A 19,308-nucleotide genomic window follows, 5' to 3' on the forward strand; every position below is an offset into this window, starting at 1 on the left:
CGACAACACCGCTTTCGCCTCGTGCCCGTGCCGAATGCTCGATTCGAGCAGCTTGTACAGTGCAGCTAACCTCGAAAAGGTGAAAAGGGAAAAGCGATGGTCAGCACCATTTAATGTTATTTAGATTTCTAAGAAGTTTAATCTTTTTTAGTTTTCTAATTAGTATTTAAGGCATCTTATTAAGATTAAACCCTGAACGCTAAGCATAATTTTAATCTTTAAAACGTAAAGAAGCCGCTAGAAATACTAGAAAGTAAGTAAAACGGCCCGTGGCCGCCCGGGAAGCGAAAGAAGTGTGCCAGCGAGCCAGCCACCCCGTGTACCCGTGTACCCGAAGCAGGCAGCAGCGCGTGTACGTGCGTACGTATTGCTGTGTGTCGTTCGTTCCCCCCCTCCCCTCCCCCCGTGTCGTGGCGTATCCGGAACATGGTTCCACCGTAAGGCTGGCGAAAATGTAAGGCGTGCGGGTTTTTTTTTTCGATCGGATTTGTGTCCCCGGTGCCAGGAATGGTACTGTGGGTTATTTTTGGACCCGTTTTCGAACTGCGGAACGTGTGAATTAGCTGTAAAATTTAGCCTTTTTGGATGCTTTCCACACAACCACCACCACCCCGTCGACATTCTCCTTGCGTGAACTTCCGTTTGTCGTCGTGACGAGTCTGCATTGTACCACCAATCTGGTACGGGTTTGCGAGCAGTATCCCGACAATGGTTACTGTTTCGTGGCGTACCGGATGGACAAACGCCATCGGTGGTGAGCAAGGTGAGGTGGTGGTGAAATTTGGTGGAGAGCCGCTTTTCGCTGCTATGGCCACGCAGCCTTTCGTTCGTCAGCATTGACGAAGAAAAAGGATGCTGCCGCTCGCAGATTATGTCGTGATTACGTAGCTAAATGTGGGGAATTTCCCCCGGTTTGAGTGTGACGCGGAATCGTACGCGGGTCGCCTGGTGTGCTGATGAGTGTGTTCTTCTTTCTCTTCTTCGGACGGTGCACCGTTCATTAGATGGATGCGGTTAATCACCTTCCTTTCCTTCGCATATGTATCCGACATACGCACACACACACACACGTACACATTTCGATACTCACACACGTACACGCGCGCATCAACACCTACTTGGATGTGAAGATATTTTATTTTGCTTTTTTCCTTTCTTTCTTTTTCTGTGCCCGTGGTGTTATTATTGTTCCATCGTGTCCTGCTCCGTGGATCGTCCATTTTGGTGTGCCTCTTCTGTCCCCGGCGATATCATCGACGGCGCTTCGGGCGATGCAAACAAACGGAACAAACGGATTCAACGGGGACCACCGCCTACGCACGTGTAGTAAGTGAATAAACATATACAAACACACACGCGCACCTCTGCAGGAGAGTGAGAGGCCCCCTCCACCCTCAACACAAACCCCACGCAAATTCGCCGACGGTAGTGTAGGTGAGGAAGTGTGTGTGAGTGTGTATCCAGCCAGAATCCGGCCAGTGTGTAAACAGGTACCAGGCCAGCCTCATCACGACGTATCCCCCAGGCAACGAGGTGTATCAGCAACCGGCGCGGGCCCCTGCACGGAACCGCAACAGTGAGGGTAGCAGCAGCAGCCTCGGTGGCAGGAAGATGCATCCATCGAAAAAGATGATCCCGGCCGAATTGGATGATCATGAGAAGGGCAAGCTGTTCGTCGGCGGGCTGTCCTGGGAGACGAGCCACGAGAACCTGCAGCGCTACTTTAGCCGGTATGGCGAGGTGATCGACTGCGTGGTGATGAAGAACAACGAGACGGGCCGGTCGCGCGGGTTCGGCTTCGTGACGTTTGCCGATCCGGAGAACGTGGAGCGGGCGCTCGAGAACGGGCCGCACACGCTGGACGGGCGCACGATCGATCCGAAGCCGTGCAATCCGCGCTCGCAGCACAAGCCGAAGCGCACCGGCGGCTACCCGAAGGTGTTCCTCGGCGGGCTGCCGCCCAACATCACCGAGACGGATCTGCGCTCGTTCTTCTGCCGGTACGGCACCGTCATGGAGGTGGTGATCATGTACGACCAGGAGAAGAAGAAGTCGCGCGGCTTCGGCTTCCTGTCGTTCGAGAACGAGAGCGCGGTCGAGCGTGCGACGACGGACCACTTCGTGCACATCAGCGGCAAGCAGGTGGAGGTGAAGAAGGCGGAACCGCGCGACGGCAATCAGAACAACAGCAACAGCATGAACACCGACTCGTACCAGTGGGGCTCGCCGCAGGCACCCCCGATGGGCAACGGGCAGATGGGCGGACCGCCGATCAACATGCAGTCGAACATGATCCAGGGCTACCAGGGCTGGGGCACGTCCCAGCCGCAGCAGGGCTACGGCGGGTACGGGGCCGGTGCGGCCGGTGCCGCCAACGCGTACCAGAGCTGGGGAGCCCCGCCGCCACCGCAGCAGTGGGGCAACTACAATGCCACGCCGCAGCAAACGCAGGGCTACGGTGGGTACGACATGTACAACAACTCGGGCGCCGGTAGCGCCGGCGGGTACGGGTCCGGCAACTGGAACTCGTGGAACATGCCGCCGAACACGGCCGGCTCGGCCGCTGGCTCGACCGCGGACATGTACACGCGCCCTCAGTCCGGCCCGACCGCCGGTCCGGGCGCCTCGGCCGGACCGACGAGCGGTGGCCCGTCCAAGCCGGGCTCGGAGTACGGTGGCGGTTCGGCCGCGTACGGTGGTGGTGCGGCTGCTGCGGCGGCTGCCGCTGCCGCCGCTACCGCCGGCTACAACTACTACCAGAACGACCAGAACACGTACAACAACCGGCCGCGCTCGGTGTACGGTGCCGGCAGTGATGCGACCTCCCAGCCGCCCTACCAGGCGTTCTAGATGGGCGAGCGGATTGACGCTTCCGACGTTGCTGCGGGCCGTTTGGCGGGCATGGAACGCCCATCGTTGGCAGCAGGAGGGTACGCGTTTGGTGGGCCCGTTAGCGGAGCAAGCGTCCAAGCGCCACTTCCAGCAGCAGCAGCAGCAACAGCATCGGTGCTCAATCGTGGTCAGCGTTTACTGTAAGGAGGATCAATAAGAAAATAGAGAGCACACACACACGCACCCATTTTTTGGCGTCCTATAAATTACACTAATCGAATGGAAAGGAACAAAAAGAAGAAAAAAAAAGAAAACAGAAAGCATTAGAAAGCATCAGCGCAGTGTAACAGCAACAACAATAGAATCAGCATCATGTGCATACACAGCAACATACAGATATAAAAAATACCCTCTGTAAATCGGTTTAGAAGAGTGAAGTGGAACGGGCCCACAGCGTCGAGCAAGGGGTCGGAATTCCATCAGGATTTTAGCAGAAGTAAGCACCCATACGCTAGATAAGAGAGGAAAACTAAACAACAACAAAAATATGACGATCATGATGATGGTGGAACTTTCCGATGAATTGTTTCATAAAACACTGTCCGCTTGGGAAACTCACTCATACATACAACAAGCTAAAAGTGTGGAGGGGGTGGACCGACATCGTATTCATTCAATTACAAGCAAGAGCATGGAGTATATACAGCAGCAACAAACTCTATACATTATAAATAATTATATATACATATAACAAGAAGAGGAAGAAAACAAAAGGTAAAATCATATAAACAAAATGAGGGATTCTAATAAGGTGAGCAACAACAAAAAAGAAAAAGAAAAGAAAACACGGAAAAACAAAAAAGGATGCTTAGCAAAGATTATAAAAAAAAAACAAGTAACTCTAGTAACTACTATTATAAACAACAAGAACAACCACATCCATATTGCATATAAATGTTCGCAAACACAAAACACACACCCACACACAAAACACACTACAATCCTCCCCATAAAAAAAAAAATGCTGGTGAAGAAATAAGAAGAGCAAAAAATACAACACAAATGGAGTAAAAGATAGATAGAGCGATGACGGTGGTATGCGTAGGAAAGCGAAGCTAATTAGAAGGAGAAGATAATAATACTAACTAATTACATTTACTTTGCGCGACTTTAGAATGAGGAAGCAAACAAAACACACAAATTCATGATAAGTAGTTTACGATAGAAACAAAAGCAAGAGAAAGAGAGAGAGAGATATATAAAGCTGGAAGCTGGAAAACATGTAAAAGATGCAAGTATAGGAACGTAGCGCTGTAACAACCACGGTTAATATTTGGAGGGGTAATATGCTAGAGTTTGAAGAAAACCGGTGGCGTTCGGGGGATGAGAAGTACTGAAAACTACAAATTTTCCTTTGAATGCAGAACCCACACACACACACACACACTTGTACACAGAGAGATTGGATTTAGTGTGAGGAAAGAGAGCGAGAGAGAGAGATGGTTGGATTTGTTGTTGCATTGCAAACATTGTTTCCTGTTCTGGTGGAAATAGTAACGGATTGTATTAAATTAACAACTAGTTTTTCACACTTCTTTTTTAAGCAGATAAATGGGTGGAAACTCGGACATTACACACACCTACCACACACCCACCTTATACCTACCTTTCGAGTTTTGTTTATACACCTCATTTACATACATAAACACACGCGCGCTCGCGAATAATTAACTGTTGCCGGCAATATCGGGGAGGAGGGAGAGGGTGTGTAAAAGTAAGTTAGCCTCTGTGTGTTGTTTTAAAGTATAATATTCGTATAGTAACTTTCGAAATAGAAAACAGACGAAACGCGTCAATCTTTGTAATTGGGTGTGAAATTGTTATTGAATTGGATTGTGGGAAGAGATTGCTTCTGTTTTTTTTTAAATATAACACACAACAAGAAACAAAAGAAAAACATAAACGTGCAACACTGAACACATAATACCGGCAATTAATATATAGCGAGGCAGAGAGACAGACAGACAGAGAGAAAGTGGTGAAAGTGTCGTTTGTGTTGGTCGATGTGTAGGAAAACATAGTAAAGCTGTTTCTCTTTTTTTTTTTTTGAAAATTATCTCTGCGTGTATGTGCGTGTTCTGTTGTGTGTCCCACATGTAAAGAGTTTTTTTTTTTAAGTAACAAACTAGAAACATACATACTAATTTGAAGACAAAGTTAAAGAGACAAACACCACCGCAGACGAAAGGAGGATTGTTTGGTTTTGTTTTCAATTATCTTTCCCTCCAACACACACACACACACACACACACACACACACCGTTGTACGTGAACTGTTTGCAGCCTGTTTTCTTTCCATTCGTTTAATTTTTTTTATATGATAAATATTATTTTTTCGATTTTGTTTTATAGAACACCATTTATTTTAATAATCGATCTATGAATAATGCTAGCTTGTTCTGTTCTTTTTTTAATTGTATCCTAAACATACACACACACACATTCACACGTACTGTAGTAGTGCCCTCTAGTAGTCACACTCTAGTGTCTGGCCAGAGCTTCCACAAAGACACGAACAACGGTCAAAATGGTCCTTTTTGGCACAACTTTTCCTTTCCCCCTTCTGGAGTTGATTTTTTTGTTTTAATTTGATTTGTATACACGGGCTTATGTATGCTAAGTTCGCTTTTATCCCTATTATACCGTCATTTTATGGGTAGCACCACAAGAGATATGTTAAACGAGAGAGAGACACGAGCAGAGCCAGTTTAAAACTGTGGGTAGATATATTTCTGCTCAGGCATGTATGGTGGCAACACCAGGGGAAGAACGATAGGATTCACGCACGCAAGAATTCAATTGTGAAAACTTTATCATTTTAAAATAATGCGTAAATATGCGGCGGTTCAGCTTCTCGTCTCGTTTGTGAAGGATATTCTTTTTCCGAGTGCGCTAGTGTACTTAAAAGTGAGTACGAGTACACTAGCACACGCTTTAGAGTACACTAGTGAGTAAAAGCTAGAACAAGACAAGGCTAACAATGGCACTCTCCCTGCCACAATACCAGCAATGGCTGCGGATGAAGCATGGCTGTTAGTTAAGAATCATTGTGCAGGTCATACAAAAAGAGAATGATATGTAATGGCAATTAGCAATTAATTTCGTGCGCGCCAATATTATGCTAGGAGAAGAAAGCACTTACACACACACACACACACACACAAACCACTATTTTTAGCGGTGGGAAAAGACGGTGATTGTTTTAAACAAAAGGATAGTAGTAACAACACTTGATTTATCACGCCTTGATCATCGAGAAAGGCATACATAAGGATATATTAGTATTTGCTTTCCTTTTCTTTTAATGTGGAATTCTATTATTGTACATTTTAGAGCGCATCATACCTACCTACTACACCCTGTACCCTGTATTGTGTCAAAAAAAAACTGCTCGCGGACGATTAATATTAAAATGCAAAATGTGTGCCCCGTGAGGGAGGGCAGGATTGTTCTCACGCACGCGCGGCTTTTTAATGATTGTAACAAAAAACAACCGATTTGTGCTTTTATTTCGTTTTCCTCATTCCTTTTTCGTGTTTTTTCTTCTTCTATCTCTGTAACAGCTTTTATTTAACATTATTTTTCATTTAACTCCCTCTGTGTCTGTTCCTTTGTTTGCTTTTTTAATCCATAATAGTTTTCCACGGAGTTTTCGAATAAGTGAAGTGGAAAAACTAGAATATTTTTCTTTTTTTTGTTTTAAAGAACGCAGCAGGCGGGCTTTCTAATAGTAGGAGCATACCACTACACGTAAGGTACATAGATTATGCGCGCACGCACGCTCGTGTGTATCGCGTCTTAAGAACAAGAACTGATATTGTGTAACTTTTTAGCGAGGAAGGAAAAAAAACAAAACAAACTAAATCATACTAATATCGAACTGGGCGAATACCGGTGTGTGTGTGTATGTGTGTGCTTGTGCGTGTGTTAGCAGATCAAACAACACCCGCAAGGGCACAGGGCTTCTCGCGCACGTGTTTGCACATTGCGCAAAACATTGTTTGTGGTGCGCGTTTTTAAGCGTATGCGTATGCGTGTGTCCTATGTTTCCTAGGAAACGAAAAGGATAACTGCCTTTGCGGACGGGGGGTTGTTGTTATGGTTGTTGTTGGTTAAGCCCAAGTTTAAGTAATTGTTATAATGAAGCATATAAGGAACCAGAAATGAAACAGAAATAGTTTATTTTCTCTCTCTCTCTCTCTGTATTATGAGGTGCCCCTTCTTTTTTGTTTTAACAAATTAGTGCAACAAAAACCTAGAAATCAAACTAAAATAGTGGATAAACCAACCAAGTTCTCCAACAGCTAAGGTTAGAGGCGTGTTGTGTGTTTGATGAATGCATGAACGGGAATGTTTGAATGAGCAAGGCAGAAAGATAGCGTGCGTGTGCGCGTGTGTGTGTTTGTGTGTGTGTGGGTTAAGAATTCTGTTCTAAAACAAAAACTACTAGAGTGTAACACAGAAAATTGTTTAAGAAAAAAAAGGGAAGAAAAACTCAACCACCAAGCAACAACGGATTAAAGCTCGGGAGAAGAGGTGCGAGATTTTGTAGGTTAGGTGTAAAGCAAGTTTGCAGAAGGCATGCAAGTAACAACAATAAGCTAAAAAAGAACATCAGTTAAGATACCGCCGGAAGCCCTGTTTTAGTAGTGTTTTGATTGATTTTTTGTTTCTGCATAAGAACTGGTAAAGAACTAGGTTTAAAAAAGAAGCGTCAGATAACTTAAACAATAGTGAATAGACTTCGTTAGTAGAGACAGATAGTAGACACACACACATATACACACATACACACACAGCGAAGTAGTGACGCGCGTTCAACGTCTAAGAGAGAAGAAAAGCGTGAATTTTCCTATTGTTTTCCCACGGAAACAAAACGAATGGTATCGAATACCCGTTAGTTTTTGTTTGCTTCCTTTTTAACAACACACACACCCGCCGACGGTGCGTGATATTAGTGTTGAGATGTTAATTATGTTTCTTTTTTTGTCTGTGTGTGTAGAGTCACTTCCATGTTTTGATGTATTTTAAAAGTAATGCTACTATGCTATGACTATTACTTACTACTAGTACTACTACTACTACTACTACTAACTACCACGTACGTATGTTCTCCTCTTGGCTGGCCTGCGTTAGCGAACAGCAAAGTAAGATAGTTTAGAAGTTTATACCCACAGTTGTTCCCCGTTCCCTACTCCTCCCCATCCATTCATGTTACATATTTCCTATTCCGACCCTAAGTGGCCCTTTTCTCCCCACCGCCCGTTCGGAATGCGACTGGCTACGTTAATTTGGAACACATCGTCCGGTTGATCCTGCTTCCTTCCGTTTTGTTTTAAGAAGGATGTACCGTTTGTTCATTCTTTTCGTTCGTTTGTTTGTTTGTAGTGCTTTCTTAAGGTAATGTGTTTAGTAGGCAAGTGTTAGGCAACTGAACTGAGCTAAGGAAAAGTGAGGAAAAATACAAAAAAACAACAGCTACCACCACCCCAGGAGGGCAAAAGCGTGTGTGCGTCGTGTGTGTGTGTGTGCTACCCCCCCTCCCCCCTCCTCCCACTAGAAGAAGATCCTATGAGGAAAACAAAAGTGGCGAACGGTAGCGAGCGAGTGAGAAATTTGCGTTTAATTTTATGTATGTTCCGCTTTATGATTAATTTCTTTATGCGTTTTTTTTCTTTAAACTTCACTATCTTCTTCTGTGTAATTTGCTATCTTCTCTTCATTTTTTTGTCGGATATTTGCATAAATATATATACACTACCATTATAATAGAAGCATACGACCGTATCGTTTTGCTCACTTTTTGCTGTATATCATTTTGTTTGTTTTTTGTTTAATCATCCCATAAGAGCGGTACGAAAAGATAAAAAAACCTTTGTCACATACAAAAACACACCACTCATGCAAGATCGAATGTGATGTTCATTTAAACTTTCCTCCCATTTTTCCCCCCTTTTCCGTGTTAGTTAAGCGATGCGTGTCTGTGACCTGCAGGTTGTGGTTGCGCCACACCGTGCGCTTCTTTCCACCGGGTCCGATGCGATAGGACGCAGTAGGACACAGGTGATTTTAGCAAAACAATAATAATGTAACGCGCCGTGTTTTTTAGTGTATCTGGTGTGTACACGAAACAATTGCAACATAACTGCGGCTGGATATGATCCCTGTACACGCCGCCCGTCGATTTAGGTTTGTTGTATTGCGGGGGTTAACGCTCTATCGTTTAAAGGCAAGTTTTTTTTAACAAAAAACAGAAACAAATCGTACCTATCGCTTAGCATAATAATAACTGCCAAATAGAACGTAAAGGAAAGGTAAACAAAAAACAAAAAAACACCGCGATATAGATGAGAAGAAATTAAGCAAGCTACTAATAGATTGTGTATGATAAGGAAAAAAAACCCATCAAATTGCGCCAACAAAACGAAGGAGAGCGTAGCGCTCCTTTGTGTGAATGAGATAAGAATAGCAAAAGCAAAACAAACACACACGGTTTTATTAATTAACAACTAAGTGAGAGGCATCAAGCTAAGTTAGGATATAAATTTTCGTTTTTCCCACACAGTGGGGTGTGGGGATATACTTTTAAAACTAAACATCACCACCACTGTGGAATTCCAAGTGGAGAATTGGACAGCGTGCGGCAGCGACAATCCTCAGATTACAGACACAATCCTAGACTCGACTAGATAGTTTTTTTTTCTTTTTTCGAAAACTCGTTTCCTACAACAATCCGGCGTGTGTAATACAGAGAAAAGAGAGAAAAAAACAACATTCAAATGCTGCTAAAAACATCAAAACGAAGCAAAAAACGAACACCTTACACAGATGAACAGATTATATATTAATGACGCCAATAGGGACAACATTAAGGGGGTGTCAAGTTGATCATTTTTATTACGTTTTATGGCATTGTTTTGCTTACTTTCTACCCACAAACACGGTTCAATGGTGTCAAATTTGGTTCTGTTTTTGTGCATCCTTTTTTTTTTTCTTTTTTACCCTCTTTAATTGTGTCCTCCTCCTCCGAGAACAATTTTTTTGTATTTAAATAATCAAACTTAATAAACATAATCATTTATTATAAAAACTTTCGTTAGCCAATGGTTTTTTTAATTTGTTTTTATACCTTTTCACTTTCTTTTGTTTGTTTTTTTTTGTACTTTATTTTTAAAACATTTTTTTCTCTTTATCCTTTTAGGTTTTGACGATAGGTGTGTGTGTGTCGCACATATGTTTTCTCTTCCAGTATATCAATCAGCCAGCAAACGAAGCAACATTCACACTCGATTCGGCAGTTGCGTTCCGAATGGCTCCTTTCCGGCTCTCCAACGCCCCCCCCCCCTTCCCCTTTAAACTAAGCCGAGGTTTCTCTAGCTGTGTACACTGGGGGTGCTAATACAGCTAAGAAAAAGCTAACCACGCTTATAGAAAACATCAAGAAGAAAAAAAACAAAAACACAGCCAAGGCAAAACAGCGATGTGTAGTAGTTGATGATAGTAGCCGGTAGACTCGCGTGTGTATAAGACCGAAAGAGCATACAACGTAAGCAAGGGCCACGAACCTAAATGATACTTTACAGTACGCATAAGCATTACCAAATAGTCCGATGAAAACTAAGTGAAATAAGCGAAAACAAAACACAAAACCGAAGACAAACAATACAAAACACACGGGCACTACAAACGATACGATGCTAGCAAAAGCGGTAGAGAGGAGAGAGAGAGAAAAACGAAACACGAAGAAGAAAAAAAAATATAGCGACACAAAAGGTAAACATGTAAGCTGAAATTGAAAAGACTGGTTAATATCAATTTTGAATTTAAGAACCCATAATAAGTAAGCAAGAGTAGGGCAAACAAGAATTAAGAAAAGAAAAAAAACAAAGCAAACAGAAACCTAATAATCATTAATTAACACATTAAATAAGACGGTAAACAAACAAACACATACACACACAGAAACACAACCCACAAAAAAAGGGAGAAGAAATCGAGAAGAGGAAAAGAAAGAGTAGGTAAAAGTTGTTGAAACTCCCCTCCCCCCAGTATCCCCAGGTAAACACAGCAGTAAACATGTTATGTAAAGTTAGATCAAAGCAAGCGAGCAAAATCATACTGACTCCTAGTGGTACATTTATTCTACATCCTGTTATTAAGAGAGAGAGGGAGAGAGAAAAGAGAAGAGAGAAAAAGAAAGGGAGAAACACAGAGAGAAAGGGGAAAACACGCACGCGATATTACTATTACAGTGGACAGTGGTTAGGCGCTGGTTGAAGGTACTTACTGTCGTTAAGTAATGTCGATTATAGTTCGCTCTAGATCGCCCCAATTAATCGCCCCCAAGTGGCCCCGATGGGCAATTCCGTACAATAATGCTGCAAGGGAACAACGTGGTACTACAACGTATGTTCGTCCTTTCCAAAGCTCGCGTTTGCCGTGCTACTATACCGTGTCGTTCTGTTTTGTGTCACTTTTGTGGTTAATGCTCATTGATACATATTGATAATCATTGATAAAAACGTACTTGTTTTGGTTGGGGCAGATAAAGAAAACAAATTGGGCGAGAATGTAATTTTAAGATCACTCTGATGTACCTTTTTCGATGAAACGATGCGACCGAAACACATGAACACATGTTGCGATAATGTGCGTTCCTTTTTCACTTATCAAAATCGTTACAGAAACAGCCACACACGGGACAGACAGACACACACACACATTACACTGTTGGTGTTGGTACTTTCGGTTGTTTGTTAGAAAGAATATTGCACGAAGTAATGTAACTAGGACAAGGACAGCGTTGAACCACTAACTCTTGGTTTGTGGAGGCGTTTAGGATCGCGTCACCCGCGTACGCAAAGGCTGTGGATTAGTTCTGACTAGGTCAGCCCCCGTTAGGTGGGCTTTTCCGTTAAGGCTCTCACCTATCCTGGTTTTCCCTTCATCCTTTTCCCCCCTTTCCCTTCTCTTCGCCCCTTACGATAAGGACAAAAGTGGGCTCGTTTTGCCCAGTGCCACGCTGTACGATCCGCTGTACCAAGCCCGGCTGGATGGTTGTTGGCACTAATGTTGGCAAACGAGAACGCAAATAAAGATCGTTATAGAGTTATAAGCAGAGATATATTTTTCGAGTGCTACACATAAACAATAATAAAACACTGTTTAATCAGCCTATAGTTGCTAGCTCGTCGCCAGGATCCAGTTGATGATCCAGTATTCTCTCTCCCTCGCCCTCTTGAAGGGGGAGTTAAAGATCGAAAGGGATCAGTTTTACTACGTTCCGTAGAACGCTCGCACCCGATTACCATAATGTGGACACAGTGTGGGCTGATTTTCCCTCAATAACCTTTTTGTCCCTTGTTATATTAACTGTAGCTGTAAGGCGAATCGTTTTAAAACCAAACAAAACAACTCTCTTAAGCCGCCCTAGTGTGTGGTATCTGTTTTGCGAGTCTGCTGTATCGTGTGTCTTGGGGCGTGTTGTGCAATTGAGATTAAATCGGACAACAAATACAAAAAAAAACACACACACACACATACAACTGTAACTGTAACTTAGTAAGTTATACATTTATACGAGTGGATATTGTTTACGATACTGAATAAGTGACCCCCCCGGAGCTAGGGGCTGCACACCTTGGCTGGCTATACAGTGCATTGGATTATCGAAAGGAGAAAAGCGAACCAATTTCAGAAGAAATGCTAAACAAACCCGGAAAGGAGCATTTGGAGCATGCTATCGATGTGTGAAGTTCGTTGCTTTTTTGTTGGTTTTATGTTACTGCAAGCAGAGTAGCTGGAAAGAGAAAGGTAAAAAGGGGGAAAAACACAAAACTCAAATGAAGAAATGAACAGTTGTAAAAGATGATAAAGATAGCGACATTACAGAAATAAAAGATTAAATTTGATGAAAAATCTGTAACACAACAATACAAAAGCTCAGTATTGCACTTTGTACACAGGAACAAAACAAACACACATACACACACACATGTAAGAACTCCTTCAAACTATGTACCCAACCACACTAATGTTACTTAAGCATAGACATATGAGAAACTAGAACATACACTCACTTATACATTTACATATATATATATACACACATATATTCTAACAGAGAAGAAAACAAAACGAATAACTCTAATCACAGTTTAAAGGATTTAGGGTGAAATGGAAGAGAGAGAGAAAAAAACGAGAGCAAATAATTTTCGTTTTATTGACATTGCCTTATTAACTTTAACAGAAAACATAAAACAAGTAAAGAACAGTAAAGTGGCATGTGAGTAGACGGCAGCATTAGAGTACATTTAGAACAGAGGAAGAAGCATACGCAGGAGTGGAGAGGGATGGCTTTTCGGTTTGAAGCATCGTGTTCGATCGGATCGAGTGAGTGTTGCGAGTGCTTGCATGTTTTCGCCTGTGAAGTAACGGGGCGATCATCACATTTTCGATACTCCAACTTCTGATCTCACCGGTTGCAAAACTAAATCAACCTACAAACAATAAATGATGGTTCTACGGGAAATGATTACGTTCCCATCCCATTCAAAAACTGAACCTTGCGGGCATCGATAATAAGCATTTTTAAACCCTGAATGATTAAGTAAACGACTCAGTAAACATGATCGAGTATCGTTATTGTGGAAGTAAGATCTGAAGTAAAAATGCTGCAGGCATTGAATGACACTGTAATGGAACAGAAAGATTAAATTCTATACACCTTCTTCAACATGTCGAGAGGTGTACAAACGATTGTTCTCTCTTTCTTTTCTTTTTTGTTGTTGTGTGCAAAATAATAATAATAATACTAATAATAATAATAATAATAATATTAATAATAATACTAATAAATAAACAATGTGTAAAACAACTGATGATGATGATATTTGCTTAACGGTGCGTACAGGAGGGAAATCTGCGTGTGTATGTTTGTATTGTGCCGAGAGGAGAGCAGTTTGTTGTAACGAAACTCATCCATGTAGTAGTATTTAATCGCTAACAAGTAAACGACACTAATTAAGATAATAATACAATACAATATCAATGTACTCGTAAAATAGAACACAAACAACCTTTGAAATATGATATGATCCTAGTGTGTAAACAGATAAACAGAAAAACCGAAAAGAAGGGAAAGAGAGGAAAAGAAATGTATTAAATCATGACACTATTTTAAAAGAAGATACAAAAACACCCAAACCAATTCATTCGTTTTGCGTAGAGATACGTTATATTGGGAGGTGAAAGACAGACAGATAGACCAGACAGACAGAGAGGTGCAAGATGATCATATATTCCTTGCGGTAGCACAGTAAATCTCCGACTCAGCAGTAGTAGTAGCAGTTGGTGGAATGGGATTGATCGCGATCGTGCCACGAAACGATGATGCAGTATATCCCGGAAACGGCCTGAAATGCAAGAAGGAGACAGCTAGTTGAGATAGAGTTTTAGATTTCAGACATCCTTTCATTCACCCGATTCTTCACAGGCATAACACAATCGTTAGTCTTAAGTTTAGCGGTAGAACCGTGACCTTAAAGGTGTTCGGACCCACAATATCCCCCTCTCCTCCGGCTGTCCTTTTTTGTGTAAATTACCTAGGGCAGGCCTGACAGGATGTCCCTGTCCGATGGGTGGATCGTTTTCGTTCATTTTGATAAGGGAAAGCGTATCTGTTTTCGTGGATGCGGGATGCGTTCTCGATGCTCATAATAGCCGAACGCAACATGCCGTTACTGTAGTAACTCAGGAGTACTATGTTGGTAACATTTAGTTTACAAAACAGCTCTTATGCGAGGATAATTGTTAAGGAAAAGTAAAGTAGTTGAAGTTGGACAGAAAAGAAAAGAAACAGCATCACAAAACAATAAAACCAAAACAACTTCTAGTTTTACCGTACAGAGAATACATATAAGCGATGTTTAAGTTTCGTTTTGATCGAGCGTTGAGTGTGCACCGCGATCGCGAGAGCCCATGTGGGATAGAACATTTTGGGTAATGACAGAAATGATCTCCTAGCAACCTTGCCCCCATATATACCTATATATGTATGTCACAAAATGAGCGATTGTCTCCTGTTGTCGGTGTTTTTCTTTGTGTTGGTTGATTTTTTTGAACACTAGCAAAACAAAACAAAAAAATGATAAACTAACTGAGAAATGCTAGCAATGTGTTTATTACGAGTATAACAAAAACAGACAAAACAAAACTGAGACAGCAAAAACAAAAAAAAAGTATTGCAAAACAAGCATCACTAACAAAAAAAAAAACACAAAACTGGTTGTTTGTATGGAAATTATTTAATGAAGAAAAATGGAACAAATTCAATCCAAAACCACCCCCCTGTTGCAGCATTGGCTCTTATTGAAGTTGTTTGAAGCTGTTTCATCGTACATTGAAGATGACATTATTTGTGTGTGGTAGTAGTAGCAGTAGTCTCAACAAAGCATTTCTTTCTTTCGTTTGGATGATTGGAGGTTATTTGCTGTTTTAAATGTCATTTCAAGCTACTAAGAACGTGTGTGATCTTCAACCAGTAGTGATCGATCTCGTGTGGTTCTCTAAAGATGATTCAAGGTTCATCCTTTATTCTCAACATTCTGTTAATGATGATTGAACCCACTGGTACGTAAATACAATGATGTTTCCTGAATTTAATTTTTTTATGATTTAGTATCCTATTTTTTACAGAAAAACTCGACACCATGCAAGCAGCTTGCTCCACACAAAATCGAGAGCAACAGTATGGTGAAGTTATAGAGAACGTTCTGCCTAATGGTTACCGATGGCCTAATGCTACCGTACCGTACCTGTTTGATGGAGTTTTTGGAAAGTAGGTGCCACATTAAACCTTCTATCAACTAATCAACCATATTCGTCATTTGTAGATGCTACTGAACTATCAACAATAAACGATGCAATAGACCTGCTCAGTACGGTGTCTTGTGTGCGGTTTACAAGAAGGACGTCCGAGCTCCACTATCTTGTGATAACAAACAAGTTCGGAATGGAGTGTTGGGCTGATACGGGACGTCAGCGACGTGGTCCAACGGTAATACAAACTCAAAGTAAGAACTCTCAATCTTCTAATCTCTTTCCTTACTTAGTACATGAACCTCCCGAAGCGGTGCACTAAACGCGTTGGAACGGTACTACACGAGCTGCTGCACGTGTTGGGCTTTCTGCATCAACACACGCGCCCCGATCGGAACCAGTACCTGTGCGTTTTATATGAGCACGTTCGACCAGATCCTATCGCGCTGTACCACTACGAGATCGTTCGTCCTTGGACGGACCAAGCGTTCCCATTGCCGTATGACTTTGCGAGCATCATGCACTACACGCCGGAGATGTACAGTGTGGCACCGGGTCGATTGCCTACCATGGTACCGCGGCATCCCTGGAGCATGGTTGCGTTCGGTCATCAAGCTCGTCTGACGGAGTATGACGTGTTGGCAATACAGTTTCTTTACTGCCTATGATGATCAATGGTGTGTCTTTGTGAAGTCATTTTTCCCGCACATCCCGAAGTTTGGAGAGCTGTGCAACCGGGTTTGTTTGCTCAGTTTAGGTTTGGTCGTAAGAATGGTAACATTGTTTGGATGGTGGGCATCGCTGGTGGCGTTGTTGATGGTGTGTGGAATTTCGCCCGCTACCGGCGAGCTGATCCCGATCGATCTGTCCATCTTTGGAAGCACACTGTATCGTTTGATCGATACGTCCGTAGGTACGTTTTGGGCGCTGTTGTAGTTTGAATGGTAATGTGGTAAGATGTAGTGTGCTCTCGTTAACAGATCCTCTCGTTCGTAACCATGATCCGTGGTCGTCGGGTATAGAACCATGGGAGCTAGGCAACCTGGTCGGTGGTGATATGAGACTTCCTAGGCCTCGGTTTCGGCACGCTCTCGCCGGACCGCCGGACGCAGCGTACCGATGGCCTAATGCAACCGTAATCTACTCGATCGATGGAACTTTCAGTGAGTATTGACCGGGTGTGCGTATTGAGGGACTTATGCCCTATTCCTTCCTATTCCTGGTCGTCTGCTCCAGACTCGTCCGAGTTGAAGTTCATAAACGGTGCGATGCGTGAGTTTGAACGCCACACCTGCGTGCGCTTCCGTCGACGGCGTCCGGAAGATGTTGCCTACGTTTCGATCGACAACATTGAGCCCGGCTGCTGGAGTGACGTAGGTCGTGGTGTGGAGCGTACCGTCGTCAATCTACAGCCCGGATGTGCCAACGCGCTCACGACACCGGTGCACGAGCTGATGCACACGCTCGGGTTCTACCACGAGCATAATCGGCTCGATCGCGATCGTTACGTTACGATCCTGTACGAAAACATGCTGCCGGACGAATGTGAGTGGCCAGTGTTTTGGTTTAATTGTCGCTTCAAATCATATTAGCTTCTATCTCGCTCACAGCATTGCGGGATAACTTTGATTTGGTCGATCCAGGGAACACAACCACCTTCAATGTGCCGTACGATCTCGGCAGCATTATGCACTACCGGAAGGATGCGTTTTCGAAACGACCCAGCGAGCTGGACACGATGCACGCCCGGGTACAGTGGGAGGGAGAACTCGGCCAACGGAACACACTGACGTGGTACGATGCACTGCTGATAAACATCATGTACTGTGGAGTTCCGGTGCCGCGGGAGCCACTTCCGATACCGTCACGCTGGATTCCGGCCAAAGCGTACGGCAGGAGGGATCGATTCCGGTACCAGCGCGTTATGCGGACTGTTGGAGCGAATTAGTGAGTGGATCAGGCGATTCGAGAAGGCAGGAGAAGGTTAAAATGTACATTTTATATTCGTGAAGTAAAATTCGTAGATCGGAAGTATCCAACAGCCAACAGCAGTCGAAGAGCTGCTGGTGGTTCCGTTCATTTATCCTCAACAAATGCGTGTGTGTGTCTACTGCGACGTAAAGTATATGTTTCTGAAAATGGGAAAAATGGGACCAATCTGATGGGTTGTCATTTGCACACGTGTTGCGGTAACTTTCTTTTCCGGTCGGTGGAATAAGTTACGGTAGCATAATTAAACGCTGGTCACTGGAAACACGTGCACATACAGGAGGCCGTCCAGCTGTGCTGGTAGGGCCTGTGCAAATTCTGACGTGCAAAAGTTCCCGGTTCGTGGGAACTTCACCGTAGGCTTAGCTGTCGTACCCATATCGGAAGGTGCTTCCAGTTGAAGTAATTATTTATTTATTTATTTTCGGTACACGGGATCGGTCCGTGCCCGCAGCACTCAATTAGTTACAGTTAAGTAAGTTTGCGTCACAGTTTTTGGTGAGCGTTCCACGTGCAGTGGCGTGCAACAGACATTCAGATAAAAAAGCGACTGCCTTTAGCATGGCTGATTTGTGTGGCATTGCTTTATGCGTTGAGTGTGCGTACTTCAGAGCACTTCAGCACATTTCCTGTTTATTGATGGAAAGTCTACAAAGAAAAGTAAAACCATCGAAACCTAAACAAAATGCTTAAAACTTTAGCTTGAATCGGTGCTTTCCTTTTTGTACGCCTCACTTGCTGCGAATTCTTTGCAACTTTCCTACTAACCCGCAGGCCTTGGTGTTAAATGCTTTTCCAAACTTTGCGTAGGCCTCCCATCCCCTTGCCCAGATCGGTCAGAATTTACGATGATTTCTGAAAGCCAAAACCCACAGATGTGGTTCAATCTGGGAGTTAATTATCATTTTGAATTGTTGGAGGCACTAGAAGTTTCATGTTCGGCAATCCGCCTACCCGCCCTTGACGGTCGGTCAGCATGTCGGTCTTGACTTGTTGGCAAATCTTGCCTACTACCTCCCAAACCCCAAGCAGAGGGCCTCCTTAGAACTTTTCCCGAACTCTTATTAATTTATCTGTAACGGTCATGTTGGGTCGTTTCTCAAATATGGAAACCATGTTTGGGCCATTCGGGTTGGGATTGCTTGGGAGCATTGCAGAAAATGAGAAACTCGCCCCTTTACTGAGAAGGACCGCTTTTTGCCTGGGGAATGAGACTGCGTATGGTCGTGTGTATGTGTGTGTGTAGGTCTGTGTTTGCACATATTAAATCCTTTCTCAATCTACGGTCCTGCGTAAAACAAGAGGTTTCATCCAGGCCACGGGGGTTGGGATTGTTTCAAGGGAAATATACGGATCGTTAGTGGGATGATTAACACGTCGTATGCATGAAAAGTCCATTGCCCCCCGTATCTGCATGCTAACACCAACCCACACATGGCGCTGTCCTTCGGTAAGTGTTCCTTTCGGTCTAATCCCACCGGCCCAGCGCAAGGGGAAGGAGGTTCGAAGGATACGCCAACAATAGATCAAAATTTGTCATAAATTTTCCGGACCAACAACAAAGCCACCACCAACCAATATCAACACCAGGCGCACCAACGCTACCAC

The 19,308-nt window shown here is 43.5% G+C and overlaps 3 protein-coding genes across 5 annotated transcripts; all 3 read left to right on the forward strand.

Annotated features, from left to right (window-relative positions):
• Window positions 1–27: 27 nt before the first annotated feature.
• On the forward strand, window positions 28–9,293 carry LOC120897800 (heterogeneous nuclear ribonucleoprotein 27C). Of its 3 annotated transcripts, none has more exons than XM_040302909.1 (2): window positions 28–99; window positions 1,328–9,293. In XM_040302909.1, exon 2 carries the CDS (start codon window positions 1,612–1,614, stop codon window positions 2,848–2,850), a length of 1,239 nt encoding a protein of 412 aa, XP_040158843.1. In that variant the 5' UTR covers window positions 28–99; window positions 1,328–1,611; the 3' UTR covers window positions 2,851–9,293. The 3 variants fall into 3 exon arrangements, with proteins under 3 accessions (XP_040158843.1, XP_040158842.1, XP_040158844.1); XM_040302908.1 differs by having other exon boundaries at window positions 47–253; XM_040302910.1 differs by lacking the exon at window positions 28–99 and adding an exon at window positions 254–360.
• Window positions 391–16,389, forward strand: LOC120897802 (astacin-like metalloprotease toxin 4). Its single transcript, XM_040302912.1, has 5 exons — window positions 391–1,326; window positions 10,094–15,522; window positions 15,589–15,730; window positions 15,786–15,949; window positions 16,005–16,389. Exons 3-5 carry the CDS (start codon window positions 15,673–15,675, stop codon window positions 16,377–16,379), a joined length of 597 nt encoding a protein of 198 aa, XP_040158846.1. The 5' UTR covers window positions 391–1,326; window positions 10,094–15,522; window positions 15,589–15,672; the 3' UTR covers window positions 16,380–16,389.
• A 62-nt stretch (window positions 16,390–16,451) lies between these two features.
• LOC120897801 (low choriolytic enzyme-like) lies at window positions 16,452–17,811 on the forward strand. The gene is made up of 4 exons (XM_040302911.1): window positions 16,452–16,624; window positions 16,692–16,874; window positions 16,948–17,256; window positions 17,322–17,811. Exons 1-4 carry the CDS (start codon window positions 16,483–16,485, stop codon window positions 17,657–17,659), a joined length of 972 nt encoding a protein of 323 aa, XP_040158845.1. The 5' UTR covers window positions 16,452–16,482; the 3' UTR covers window positions 17,660–17,811.
• Window positions 17,812–19,308: the final 1,497 nt, after the last annotated feature.

The sequence above is a fragment of the Anopheles arabiensis genome, chromosome 2 (assembly GCF_016920715.1).
Source record: "Anopheles arabiensis isolate DONGOLA chromosome 2, AaraD3, whole genome shotgun sequence".
NCBI lineage: Eukaryota > Metazoa > Arthropoda > Insecta > Diptera > Culicidae > Anopheles > Anopheles arabiensis.

Coding starts and splice junctions, on each gene's coding strand:
- LOC120897802 (XM_040302912.1), top strand. CDS start 15,673: ATGGTTACCGATGGCCTAATGCTACCGTACCGTACCTGTTTGATGGAG. Junction 15,731..15,785: donor TTTGATGGAGTTTTTGGAAA/GTAGGTGCCACA, acceptor CGTCATTTGTAG/ATGCTACTGAACTATCAACA. Junction 15,950..16,004: donor GTCAGCGACGTGGTCCAACG/GTAATACAAACT, acceptor TTCCTTACTTAG/TACATGAACCTCCCGAAGCG.
- LOC120897801 (XM_040302911.1), top strand. CDS start 16,483: ATGGTAACATTGTTTGGATGGTGGGCATCGCTGGTGGCGTTGTTGATG. Junction 16,625..16,691: donor TTTGATCGATACGTCCGTAG/GTACGTTTTGGG, acceptor TCTCGTTAACAG/ATCCTCTCGTTCGTAACCAT. Junction 17,257..17,321: donor AAACATGCTGCCGGACGAAT/GTGAGTGGCCAG, acceptor TCTCGCTCACAG/CATTGCGGGATAACTTTGAT.
- LOC120897800 (XM_040302909.1), top strand. CDS start 1,612: ATGCATCCATCGAAAAAGATGATCCCGGCCGAATTGGATGATCATGAG.